Here is a 13,437-nt window from a genome sequence, read left to right as displayed (position 1 = left end):
AGTTACTATGTTTTTACTTCAAATACCATGATTCACTTTGTAGTTCCCAAAGTGGGAGCCAGAAACCACTTCTCATTCTTCAGCCTCCACATCAAAGTTCCTGAAAGCAGAAGGTCAAGGTGCTCCAGGATTGGCCAGCCCAGTCACCATATATGAACAGTATTGAGCATGTGTGGGGTAAGATGGAGAAGGCATGGGCCGCCGGTATAAGATTCTGATGGTATGAAAACCTTGGATAAAAATATTACAATTTCACAGTATTATGATTACCGCTTTAATATATATTGTCTGGGTAAAAAAAATCCCCTTTGAACACAATATATTTTATTTGTTTAAAGATTTATAATATTTTGGAGCAGTAAACATATCAGGCTAAATAATTGAAATGAATCATTGACTTTTGCTGTCTTAATTAGTTTTAAAACACAGATTTCTTTACAATTTAAAATGGCATCTTTGGATATTTTTTTTTTAGCTGAAGATACTGTTGTCCTAAAAAAAAAAGTAAATAAAAAAATCTTACATATATTGTAGGAACGGTACAGCAGAAAATGTTGGTTTTAAAACCTTGACTTTTTCAAACCACCGTATACCTTTAAAACGGTTATCGTCCCATGACTAAGATGGAGGAGGAGGCATTGAAGATGAATCCAAAGGCTCTTGATGAACTCTGGGAGTCCTGCAAGAACGCTTTCTTTGCCATTCCAGATGAGTTTATTAATAAGTTATTTGAGTCATTGCAGAAATGTATAGATGCAGTCGTCAAAGCTCATGGGAGTCATACACAATATTAATTTTTTTTCCACTGCACCATGACTTTATATTCTATACTGTACATTATTTCTGTTAAGTGACAAGACTTTTGTCTAAGCAAGGTCAGACCTTACTGTCCTAATTAAATAATTAAAAATCAAGGCATGATCATATTTTATTTTGTTAAGTGGAATTAAGAGGCCTTTGCCTTTCATATAAGCCACTTCTGATACCAAATGATCAACTAGAGATCAAGTTATTATTTGTTGTTCCTAAAACTTGGAAGGGCAAGACTTTTGTCAGGTAGTGTACATAGAAGTTTCATAAAAAAAGCAAAACACCAATTTACAGTAGGAATAAGTCACTTTTTATTGAGTAAAAATCAGACATGAAGACGTGCAGACTAAAAACCAGTGTAACGAAGTCACCATGATCAAAAAAAAAAAAAAAAAAAAAAAAAAAAACAAAAGAAGTCTGCATCCCCTGTAAAAAAATATGATCTATTTCCAGACAAGCCAATTTTCTTCACCAGTAGAGCCTTTCTATTATTCATTCATGAACCTGTGCAAAGTATCCATCGTTCCTGAAAATCTCTAATTTTCTTTTATGTAACTAGTGATTTCCCACCGTCTGAAAAAGGTTGCTTTTATAAATCAAAGCATTTCTCATATTACCTCAACATTGAACCCATCTTTACACTGTAAATATGTAGCTTCACATTCTTTCCACGTTTAAAACTAAAACTTCAAAATAACACAAGAGAAAATCAAATTAATTAAAACAGATGACTAGGTCAACGTTGACCACTTAAACTGAACACAAGCGCACTCGCAGACGTGACGTAACAGGAAAACACTCAGCGTCTGTGGCGGCCGTGGCTTGAATGGCTGCTGCTGTGGTGTTTGCTTTTATGAGAGCGTTCATATGACCGTGAGCGTTCCCGCCGGTCGCGGTGATGTCCGCCACCGCTGCTGCGCTCGTGTTTGTGCTTCTTCGCCAGATCTGAGGAGCCTCTGTCCCGCTCGCGCTCTCGCTCTCTGTCCCGCTCGCGAGGTTTGCTGAGGGATCGAGAGCGGCTGCGGGAGCGTTTCCTCTTGTGGCTGTGTCTGCTGTGCTGGTGCAGGTCGTCCGAGCGCTGCTTTGACTTTAGGTGTGGCAGTAGGGGAGATGGAGGGCCGTGGTTGGAGTGCCGGCGGGGAGACGGGCTGCGGCTGTGAGAGCGGCTCCGTGAGCGAGAGCTGTAAGTGCCTGAGTGACTGCGTCTGTTATTATAACTACAAAAACAAACATGTTAAGTACAACACCAAACCAATGAGCTCAGAGAACACTCACTGCAAATGCTACTTACTGTCTTCTGGGAGAACGTGATCTGGTCCGGGATCTCGTTCGAGAGAGAGAACGACTAGCACTTCTACTGTTGCGACCCAATTTACTGTCCTTCCTGAGACTGAGGAAAACAAAAGGAGAATGTTTAATCAAGGTTCTTAAAGGGCACCTATGGTGAAAATCGTATTTTGTAAGCTGTTTGGGCAGAACTGTGTGTGGGTATAGTGTGTCCAGTCATATGGGGTGATATAAAGAAAGAGTCTGCTTTTTTTTTTTCCATGTCCTGACGTTAAAATAGGATCCAAATCCCTCCCATTTTGAGGCCGACCGTGACAGCTGTGTTTTAACAGTGTATTAACATCTCTGTAGTAATGCATATAATAATATCAACAAGACAAGATGTGCACAAAGCAACCGGGAATAAAAGATTTGTTCAGCTCTCTGTGATTATCATCAAATGTGATCAAAAATGAGTTTTACAAGTTTAAAACGTTTTTAAAACAGTGCATGTTAGTTATAAAGTCAGTAAAATCTCTAATTCATCACCACAGCCGCATAGCGTCAGTACAAATATGAAAGAAGACACTTCTGCTGCGTCCCAATTCACATACTATCCGTCCTAAATAGTATTTGAAAGTAGAATTAGTATGTCTCAAATCATAGTATGTTGTAAAGAGTATGCCAAAGGTTCCCGGATGGTTTACTATTTCCAGTTAAAACTCGAAGTGTAGAAGCGTCCATACTCTAACTGCTGATATTGCCCACAATACATTGCACGTAGGATGTGAATTCAATTTAGAACTACAAACGTGGGTGAAAAGTGTAAACAAACTACAAACATGATGGATGTGCGAGACCAATCGTCAAGTAGAGAGGCTTCAGTAAAGATGTTTGTATGACTATTAATTAATATCTAGCCCACCGGAACATATTTTAATCCCGTTTTCTGTGTTATACTTCATCTGCAACAACAATACTGAACTTATATAAAGACGTGTTTGGACATTAACGTCTGAAGGCAGAATTATCCAAACACCTGAGGAGATTTCTCTGCATGAAAGACTCGTGAATGGGAAATTAACCTGCTGCTGCTTCTCCAATAAGGTAGGAAATTAAATATAAAAAGAAATGTAGATGATGTGTGGATGACTGACAGGGCTCGTAACTAAGCAACACAACAATCTGTTAACGAGGAAGTTTCCTTTACAAAAGTACATACTTTTAGGGTGTTGTATAAGTATGCGAATTGGGACGCAGCACACAATCCCGATTTGTGGCATGCAGGTGGAAACGGTGGGCGGGGAGAACCAGGTCATTTGCATTAAAGGCACAGGCAACAAAAACAGCTACACTATTAAAGCAGCTCCCATTTCCCAGATTTAAAAAGATATAATAAATAACCTGATGGGTATTGTGAGCTGAAACTTTACAGACGCATTCTGGAGACAAAAATAATTTATATTAAATCTTGAAAAACGGTTAAAATTGGTACCCTTTAATGCAAAGTTCACAATGTATGACTTCCAATATCGTTGTTTTCACACTGCATGACTATCTGAGGTTGCACTCAGTTGTGTTTACACTGTGTGATGGATCGGGGAGAGAAGGTTATACATTGCATTGCTATAGGAAGACAACTCTGGCCAATAACTACGTTTCATAACCAAACGCATGAGAGATGTGATGAGGAAATGATGCAAGATTACACATAAGATAAAAGTTCTTGGTTCAAAGACTGGAAATGGTACCCAGTTGTGATGCATGTCATGATTTTGCCAAGTACGATGCGATCCTGGATTAACATCCATGTTGATCCTGGAACATCATTTTTGCTTGAAAACGTAATACATACCTATTCCCTACCCTAAACCCAACCATAACTGTAAACTATTCACAAAATAATAATAATAGGAGAATAATAGTTGGATAACAATGTAGAAGTGCATAAACCTAACTATAAACCTAAACTTAACAAACGGTAAACGTATCCCTTAATTCTGATTGGAATGTTGTTCCAGGATCAACATATATGTTATTCCAGCAACATGTTCTACTTGGTGAAATCTGGTTGGCGCAGTTGTGGTACATCTCAGATTAAACATCAAAAGACAGGGGTTCTTTCAAAAAAAAAAAGAAAGAGGAAGGAGGACTTTTTCGAACAAAAGCCATGTTTCCTGATATTGGGGATTTTAAACAGGTGGATATGCAGCATGCTAAATATTTCACGGGTGTCTGCATTTCTCTTTGAACTCATCTTTGAAAATTCACAATGTGTGAATATTACTTGTGTGAAAACACTGATTTGCAACTGATTTCAGGCATATGTCTGCAATTTCAAAGCCTGTTAAAATGTGAAAAATTGGGACTAACCAATTAGTTACCTAAAATATATTTCATATATTGAGTCACATTTGTATATATTGCATATATTGAGTCACACTCACCCATTGTGTGGGCTCTTAGAGCCCTGAGGTCGATCTTCTGGTTCTTTTTTCATTGCCTTCAGTGTTTGAGGGTTGGGAGACTCATCAGTTTTCATTATGTTAGGTGAACCTGGCAGGAAGAATTGAATTGTGTTAGCTTTGCCCTTGATTTACAGGTTATAAAAACACACGCATTTCATTGCCCAAAGTACAATTTGGGCTTTACAAACTTTCATTGTTTAGGAAAACAAGGACGTGGTCATTCTACATATGTTGTGTTAGAAAGGAAAGTCATGTGTGTTTGAAACATAAGGCATAAATAATGTTCAAATGTAGAAAAAAATACATAAGGAAATAAAAAGTCATCCTTATAACACAATATAAAGACGAAGTGGTAACTTACATGGTTTTGATCCAGGAGAGAATCCACCAAATGAACAGATAGCAGGGGTGCCATCTGGATTCAGTCCTTTGGCCTTTAGTTTGGCGTCCTGTATTGCCATCTTTCGCCTGTCCACTTCCTTTTCCAGCAATTCGTAATTTGGCTGGAAAACAAACAAGCAAATGAAAAATCATCCACAAACACCAAATAAAACGAAAATTAAGACCTGCTAACTCTAGGACTGTTCATAGCGTAAACTGAAATGTGTGTCTTGAACTGAGGACAAGTTATTCAAAGGATGGCCGAATAACAGGGATAATAATAAGATTCTACATGTCACGGGAACACTGAAAATGCATCCTAATACCAAGCTGATACTAGGCCTAAAGCAAAAGTGAGGTGAAACAAATCTAACCTTTCTTCTTGTGTACAACTTCAACGTGGTTGTACATATATCTTTGATCTCTTCCTCCGTGACACCAAACAGCAGGTACCAATTCGGCCGTGAGGGTAACGATATCTGAGAAACAGACCGACATTAACACAAGATCTCAACAATGAATAAAGAAAGAAAGAGGTGATGAAAGATTCTGTACCTGAAGCACTCGTGCAGCGAGGTAAATGCAGGCACAGGCGATGGTCTCAGCTTGAAATCTCACAAACACATTAGTGCGAAGGCTGTCGTTCATGTAGTTCCTGCAATACACAAGGTGAACCACAACATTGCCATTTCCTATAACTCCACCTGCATGTACGAGGTATGAAACAATGCATAAATAAATAAATATAGAAATGGAGGCTTTGGTTTAACTTTGTCCTTTTCCTGCCTCACGTTCCTGTTTTTGTACAATTATTATGGCAGGCATGCGGTGTGAACAGGCACGCGCATGTGTTCAGCGCACTCATGTACACATTGGAAAGCTCATGGGAGGACATTGGTCTACTAATTACACTGGAAGCATGCAACACTACTTAATCCATTTTTACTCAATCCTATTTATAGGGGTTGTTCACACAAAAATGATCATTTACTTACCCTTCACTTGGTTCAAAACCTATTTGAGTTTCTTTTTTCTGTTCAACACAAGATATTTGGAAATATGCTGGTTGCTGGGACCCATTGATTTCAAGGGAATTTTTTTGCCAGCAAACAGAATTCTTTAAAGCATCTTGTGTTCAACAGAAGAAAGAAACTCAAAACCACAGGAGGCACATACATTTTTGGGTGAACTATCCCTTATAAAACTTGATGAAAGTGTCAAATGGAGGGAAAGAGCATTTTTAATGCAGTAAGTGTTGTAGCCAATGACTGTATGCAATGTGGAAGAGTAAACAGCATGCATAACCAGCGGGACTGCGAGCAGCTGCCCTGGGTATGGACAAACACACGTCACCTATAGCACAAGACTAGTGGAGACATTCAGACAAACAAAAATGGTAACTTCAGCTTTGAATGATTGCCAGATATGGAATGCAAAGCTCTCTGAAAAAGCAAACGCTATGTGTCAACAAAAAGCTACATTACTGCATATTATGATGGAACAGAAACACTATATATTTTTTTACAGCAGGCCTTGATTTAAATTGAAACGCTGAGCTTCAAACAAGTCGTTCAAGTTGCAGGTCCTGTAAGACACAATGCCTCACACCAAATTATTGAGATAACAGCTGCATATATAAAGGTACATATCACGTAAAATGGAAAATGTCATTTACTCACCCTTTCTAAACCCATTACAATTTACTCAGTGGAACACTACTAACAAATTAAAAAATAATCGATGGATAAGTAGCTATGTTTCCATCCAAAGATGCTAATTAAATTTATTTGCAAAACTGGAATATTGCATAAAAGAATTGCGAATAACGTTAACATCCAAGATTCAAAGAGAACAAAATCGTCATGCACTTTTTTTTTTTTTTATTGAATAAAAAGTTTATCCTACTCAGCTACATGCGCATACATGTTTTAAGTGCATTTTCAAAATGTATGTGCATCTTGGCATTTCCATTAACCATTTTCTATGAGCATATCCAAAATCTGCATAAAAAAGGTGGATGGAAACATAGCTAGTGATAACAATATCCCTTACGTTAAAGCATAAAAATGCACATTGTGTGCTATGTTACAAGTCAAACGAAAGCTTTACCTACAGGCAATTCAAAATTTCACAAAAAAAAAAACCCAAACACAAATATTCCTTGGTAAAGCCCTATCCAGATACATTTCTCAAAATTTATGAAAAATGGTGAATAAAAGTACAAATGTTGATCTTTGATCAATTACACTACCTCCAGCCTCCTTTACAAAGTCAACAAAAATGACATACCAATTTTGAATTGTCAGAAGCACATGTGAGATCTAAGAGTACGTGTTTTATCAAATATGTTGGTACATCTTGACAGCATATGCTTTCAAAGTACGGAAAATGGAAACATTCACTATTCGATAAAAAAGAAAATTATATGGGTTTGAAAAAACACCATATGAAATGACAATTTCCATTTTTCGGTGACTTAGTAACTTAAATTACATTAAGAAACTAAATAAAAACTACTTGTATCACCTACATCTATCAGCTGATACTCATTTCTTTTAAAAAAAACAAAAAAAAACTACCTTTTAAAAAAAAAAAGAAAAAGGAGATAAAACTTGAGACTTGAGCAAAAACAAAATACAAATCCTTTTGGACAACAGCAAGAAAACAAGATGCTGCTGGCAGCTGGAAAAGGCTCCCTTCAGTGATTCTCGGGCAGAGAGCTCTCACTCGATTGGCTGACTCGAGAAGGGCAGCCAATGAGGGGGAGATTCCTGAGGTCATGTGGTTGGAGGAGTAGAGTTCAGAGGACCTTTATGACACTTACCATCATGGGCTACCCTTTAATCAAAGAGTAGAAAAAAGGACAGAGTTAAACTAAGCTCTCCATTTCCCTTTAATTACAGCCATGAACAAGAGATTTCAATCAAAAGACACACACATGATCCACGAATACACCAATCCATAGGATGAGAGGACAGAAAAGTTACGTAATAGAGGCAGAGGGTTCATTACTGGGCTGATAATGCTCCAGTGTCGAGAATGCAAGATTTCTTATTTACTCACCAGGCTGTCTGGACCAATGTTTGGTTCTTCTCACATTCAAGGACTTGCAGGTACATGACGATAATCTGGAAAAGCAATTAAACTGTAGGTTAAACCACCCATGTTTGTTCCATCCAAATTGTAACATGAAAAAAGGTTGTGATGCTATCAAGTGATACTGTAGACGTACCTTGTGTGGGTGTTTGACATGGACACAGAAGCCCAGCTCCTTCAGCACACGCCGTTCAGCTTTTATCACCTGGTTTTTGGTGTTTATGTAGTTTTGATCAAGTATCAATGGACTTGGACTCCTGATTCATGAAGGAACGAAAGTAAAATGGTTTTCCCACGACCCAAATACTATTAAAGAATATGAAAAAGGTGCCTTTTTTTGTTTGCTTCATTTTCAATTCAAATCATTCCATTTCCCTTTCAACCAACTACAGGCAACAGGTCCAGTGTTTTGACTCCTGTAATTTCAGTGTAAGACTTTTTCGCACTGCCACAAGTGACTGTTGGAAGAAAAACAAAGCGCTCCACCTCTCACCACATCATAGCTTCAACAGAAAATTAGATACACGTCTTCTAAAAACAACTGAAAGCATAAATCCAATTGTTACACTATGTCAACACTGGGAAACAAAAAACACAGAACAAATAGTATTGGAGTAACCATTAAAGCATTTAGAAAGCATAAATGGGAATACTACTTCCAAAAAAAGGCAATGGCATGCTAACAGTGCTGAGTCACAATCTGAGAATAGCACAATGGGGTTTTAGAGGTGTAATCATAACATTAGTCACCTTCACCACATGCTCAAAATCAGTAATTCAGCAATTCTATGGTAAAAAGCGTTTAAATGACCTGTACTCTAGCTATTATACTAACGCGGTATGTGTTCAGTGCAGAAATTATCTATAATGTCATCAAATATAGTTTTCCACAGCTGAAAAATAATAATGATAATAATAATAATAATAATAATGAGAAGACGACGACTTTGAATACTACAACTACTAGAACTACTATGATGACGACTAATTATACTACTACTATTAATAAATTCTGGTTACAGACCAATAAATGAATAAATAAATAAATAAAGCGTGGAAAAAATAGTCTGTCGTTTCTCTTTTACTTTACTAGAAATTAGTTTTTGCTTTTTTAAACGGGTTTACACATTTAAATGCACTTTGTATTAAAACTTCTTTTTATGAGCTACTCAGTCCTTATCAGAATGCTTTAATTTTCACGAAAATATCTACAAATGCATATAGTTTGTCTATATTTGGTTCAATTCTTATATTTTTACGCAAAACTTAAAAAAAAATCTTATTTCATAACCATCACAAAAAAATCCAAACAAAACAATCAATAATTTCTAACGCCGAATCCAAACATGCCCCAACAAAACCCCTCAAATAACTATATCAACATTTCGCAATATAACTTAACACAACATAATTCCGCAAACCCAATTTTGTAATTCAATACAAATTACAGTTCCTGTCACATGAACACACAAGAGATATCCATCTAGGATGTGCAGCGTGAGACATTTCTGTGGAAGCTATGACATGTGTGGTGGTGGTGAGGTGTCTTTTTTTGGAAAATGAAAAGTAAATTGAGATCATCACCTGTGCTGGCAGAGACAATAAGCTTAAACTGAGATACAGGAGTCACCCAGACGCTTCGGACCAGCGGCCAACCTGTCGATCCCCGATATCCCAGTGACCGCTTTCAGACCACTGGCTTCTCCCGGGGGAGGGGGGGAAGCGACACCTCGCTCACTGTTGCCATGCCGACTGCTTCATCTCTACGTACCATTCCACATCACCCAGGCATTGGTAAATGTAGCTGGTCGCTGTTAGTTGGTTGCAAGGGAAAAAAGAATTCAAGTTAATACCATGTCCTTCGTTTCAGGTGAACATTTTTTGTTTTGTTCCTTTTTAATATCTCTTTATATAGCTTTATAACTCAATATGGAATTCAATTTAGACAAGCCAGTAATTCCCACAATATAGTCCAATTGGCATAATATATCCTTGATTAAACGTCAGATCCATCAGAATGTATTTTTCTTGCTCAGGTAATCAGAATATCCTGCTGTTACTACCAATTATGACTGATGAAGGAACTGAAAAGCTTTAAAATGGTTTAGAATAAAGCAAACAAAATTAAGACATCATATCAAGGACAAACAGAAGTGCACAGACTACTCACACGTAACATGTTTTAAGTATTCCTGAATCATTTACAATTTAAGGTGATGACATTAAATGTTATACAAAGGAAAATAAATTGGTTAAGGTGGGAGGTTTTGCTTGCACAGGTAACGAACAGAGGGAAAACGGTGTGACAGGAAGCCTGAGAGACTGGGATATGCTTACCTTTTGCCTCGGAGCTGCCTTAAATGATGAAACACATTGATGACATCCCTAATTCGTCGAGGGGCTTCTTCTATCTTCGAAGCCAAGTTAACACATGCCATGGCAACAATCTGGAGAGAGAACATATGACAAAAAGAGATGTCAAAACACTGCTACACAAGAAACTAATCATGGGGGGGGGGGGGGGGGGGTCCGCTTTATTAAAGCCATGAACACATAATTATAATTTATAAGTAAAGGACCCCAATTCTAAAATGTAATGTATGTGCATGCACCAAATTTTTGACCAAAAAAAAAAAAAGCCTTTTTGGCTGATAATTTTGTAGTTTTCCGAAAGAAAAAATTTTTTAAGGGGCCGATCACACAGAACGTGCTTTTAAGTTCCAAAAATGCAAGGTGCATTGTAATGCCTTTTTGTTGACAAAAAAAAGAAGTGTGGTTCACTTTTTGCGCTAGGCAATGACTGAATCAGCTGCCTATGCGTGTGAGGGCTGCTGTTGATATTGGTATCATTTTAATATTTAATAATATTCTGAAATTCAAGAATTGTGAAGTCATATAGCTCCGAATAACTCAAAACAGTAACTACTAGTCTCTTCTCTATCTCTTCAAGTCTCCGTATCATCTTGACAACACAAACACTGCTGTCACCTCAACGGAAACTCCGCCTCTGCTTTAATTTGGTTGGAGAATGACTGGCGTAACACGCTTTTCCAGCTCAGAGGTGACTTTTTTTCAACTGAGTGCACAGCACGCAACGGTAAAAACACAGCGCAAAGCAGGCAGTTAAAAACGCATAAGCAGTGCGCAAAATCCTTGCGGCCGTAAGTAAATAATTTTTTTAAAAAGGCACCTCTGAACGTAAAAACATTCGGTGGGATCGGTTCCTAGGAGAGTAACGGAAAAAAAGACTAGGTTGCACCTGGTTTCACTCTCCCTCCAGCCGTCATCACTACTAGGTGTGAAGTGGCTTTCACACTCGATGCAGAAAGCACTGCCCAATAAAACCCACTCATGTCAATGGATTTTGTTAGTTACCACAGTGACCAAAGCATAAGACTAGTAGAAAGCACCTTCAACTAGCTTGTGCACACCAGTCTGTTCAAAATAGCTCAGTATTCTGCTCTGTGGATATTCTGCTCATGTACACATATACATATATGCTAAAATAGTACAGTTAATAAATTATACTGATAAAATTGATCAAATTGCATTTAAGTTATTGAGTTACATTTAAATAAAATTATATTATAAATACGTTGTGGTAAATCAAATTAAAAGAAGTCATTTGTTATTATCTTTTTTGGAAGAACGGCAAATATAATAAGAGATATAATAATTTTACACAAACCCATAACTGATGATTTTTAAGTGGCCCCTTAATTTAAGCTGTACATGCACATACATACATTTGAACTATTCTTACAATACCACTTTAAAATCCATTTTTACACACACCCAGCACTGTGTTTTGGTTATAATTTGACTGAACGTCAGTTCAAACAACATGGCTGCCACCCGCAATGGCTGTAAACATGGGTTTATTCTCTTACCTCAAAACTATGTTTCACGAAAGACTTTGAGTAGAAGAAGCGATGAAAAAGCACCTGTCCAGTGGCCATGGCAACCTGAAATACACAAATAGGATTTTTCTTTTAAAAGATTTCATGTAAAAAAAAACTGTTTTGTCTCAAAAGCAACGCCCGCCATTTTGTTTTTGTCTAGCATACACGGACAGCATTCGTTAACCATGGAATATCAGTGTTCTCCTCTAAATTAAATACCGTGTTTAAACTAAATATATTTATTAGTTTATAAACATCCTCTAGTCCGTGTGATAGTTGTATTTATTAGGTTGTCTGATGATGGCACAACTGTTTGACGCTAATGATTACTCAAAATGTCCCAGTTATTTGACAGCTCTTCCTTTATATTAGCCATTGTCGTGGTCTAATAAATGAGTCGATTACCTGCGGAAGGCGCAGCAGGATTCCGGCGGACTGGATGAGCTCGCAGCCCAGGATCCGCAAGTCGGTCTCGGTATACAGGTCGAGGCCATCCTGCATAGACGGGGTCGGAGAAAGCTTTTCCTCTGGAATCAGTGAATTGTCTATGGTAAGGAAGACTTCGGAATATACTTTATCCCCTATTAGTATGCCCTCGCTGTTATTAGCGGGCGTATTTGCGGCGGGACCGGTGGCCATCGACGGCTCCATGATCGCTGTCGTCGGTACCTGCCGAAGACGTTACAATCTAGAAATACATTTGTAACCTAGAGCGGATAACAACAATCCAGTCAACCGCTTAAATGACAGGTCGCTGATTGGTGCAGAGTTGTGTCATGTGACAAAAACAAAGCAATATCGAACATACTGTTACATTATTCAACACTGTAAGCTTCCAGTAATGTTATATTTTTGCGTATATGGAGAATTTATCATCTGAAAACAATTAATTATACACTTTATGTATATTATTGGTTTTGCTTTGGGTTAACTGTATTGCCACAGGGTTTGTATCAGCTGAAATATGTATTTTATAGCGCCTCCTGCAGATGGAACTTAAAAGAGGCAGTTCTCTTCACTTCCTGGTGTTTGTATTTCAGTAAGGGTTGAACGTTGGTCTGACGTAATCTGTTATTACAGATCTGCACACATCCGCCGTCTAATGTAGAGCCTAATAAAACAGATTTATGTACGTAAAATAGAGTAAATACATAAACATAAAACTTAATTACGCCGTAGCATATAAAAGAGACTATTATTTGGAATGTTTGACAAAGAAACTTCTGTTTCGTTTATTTTATCAGTGTGAATCAGGTCGTGGTGTGAAAACATTTCCGTTGGCAATTTAAATTATGTATCTGCTACCGCTATATCTGAAACTGTCTATTGCTAGGATTTCATATTCTCTAAATGCCTTAAAATATTACAATTACCAAAAAATTATTTGAAGAGCGCTTGTCTTTTCTGCTGGTTGAGGTGTATTTTTTTCTCTTTCTTTTTTGTTATTATTTGAACATCAAATCATTACATTAAAATAATCAGCAGTATGTTTCATAATCCGTGTTGAAATTTCG

The 13,437-nt window shown here is 37.5% G+C and overlaps 1 protein-coding gene across 1 annotated transcript; it reads right to left on the bottom strand.

Annotated features, from left to right (window-relative positions):
• Nucleotides 1-1,097: 1,097 nt before the first annotated feature.
• On the bottom strand, nt 1,098-12,622 carry ccnl1a (cyclin L1a). The gene is made up of 11 exons (XM_056477926.1): nt 12,329-12,622; nt 11,912-11,986; nt 10,359-10,468; nt 8,158-8,278; nt 7,989-8,053; nt 5,481-5,580; nt 5,300-5,404; nt 4,906-5,047; nt 4,524-4,632; nt 2,102-2,200; nt 1,098-2,027 (listed from the first exon to the last, which is right to left on the bottom strand). Exons 1-11 carry the CDS (start codon nt 12,572-12,574, stop codon nt 1,610-1,612), a joined length of 1,590 nt encoding a protein of 529 aa, XP_056333901.1. The 5' UTR covers nt 12,575-12,622; the 3' UTR covers nt 1,098-1,609.
• Between the last annotated feature and the right edge of the window lie 815 nt (nt 12,623-13,437).

This window comes from Danio aesculapii, chromosome 18, assembly GCF_903798145.1.
Source record: "Danio aesculapii chromosome 18, fDanAes4.1, whole genome shotgun sequence".
Taxonomy (NCBI): domain Eukaryota; kingdom Metazoa; phylum Chordata; class Actinopteri; order Cypriniformes; family Danionidae; genus Danio; species Danio aesculapii.
The sequence above is the reverse complement of the archived record's forward strand: the minus strand, read 5'-3'. Positions and strand labels throughout refer to the sequence as shown.

What these genes read in the sequence shown, in the direction of transcription:
- ccnl1a (XM_056477926.1), bottom strand. Translation starts at nt 12,574, where the DNA reads ATGGAGCCGTCGATGGCCACCGGTCCCGCCGCAAATACGCCCGCTAAT. An exon ending in TCCTGCTGCGCCTTCCGCAG is followed by an intron (nt 11,987 to 12,328) that starts GTAATCGACTCA and finishes TGTGTATTTCAG; the next exon opens with GTTGCCATGGCCACTGGACA. An exon ending in ATGTCAAACACCCACACAAG is followed by an intron (nt 8,054 to 8,157) that starts GTACGTCTACAG and finishes TTGCTTTTCCAG; the next exon opens with ATTATCGTCATGTACCTGCA.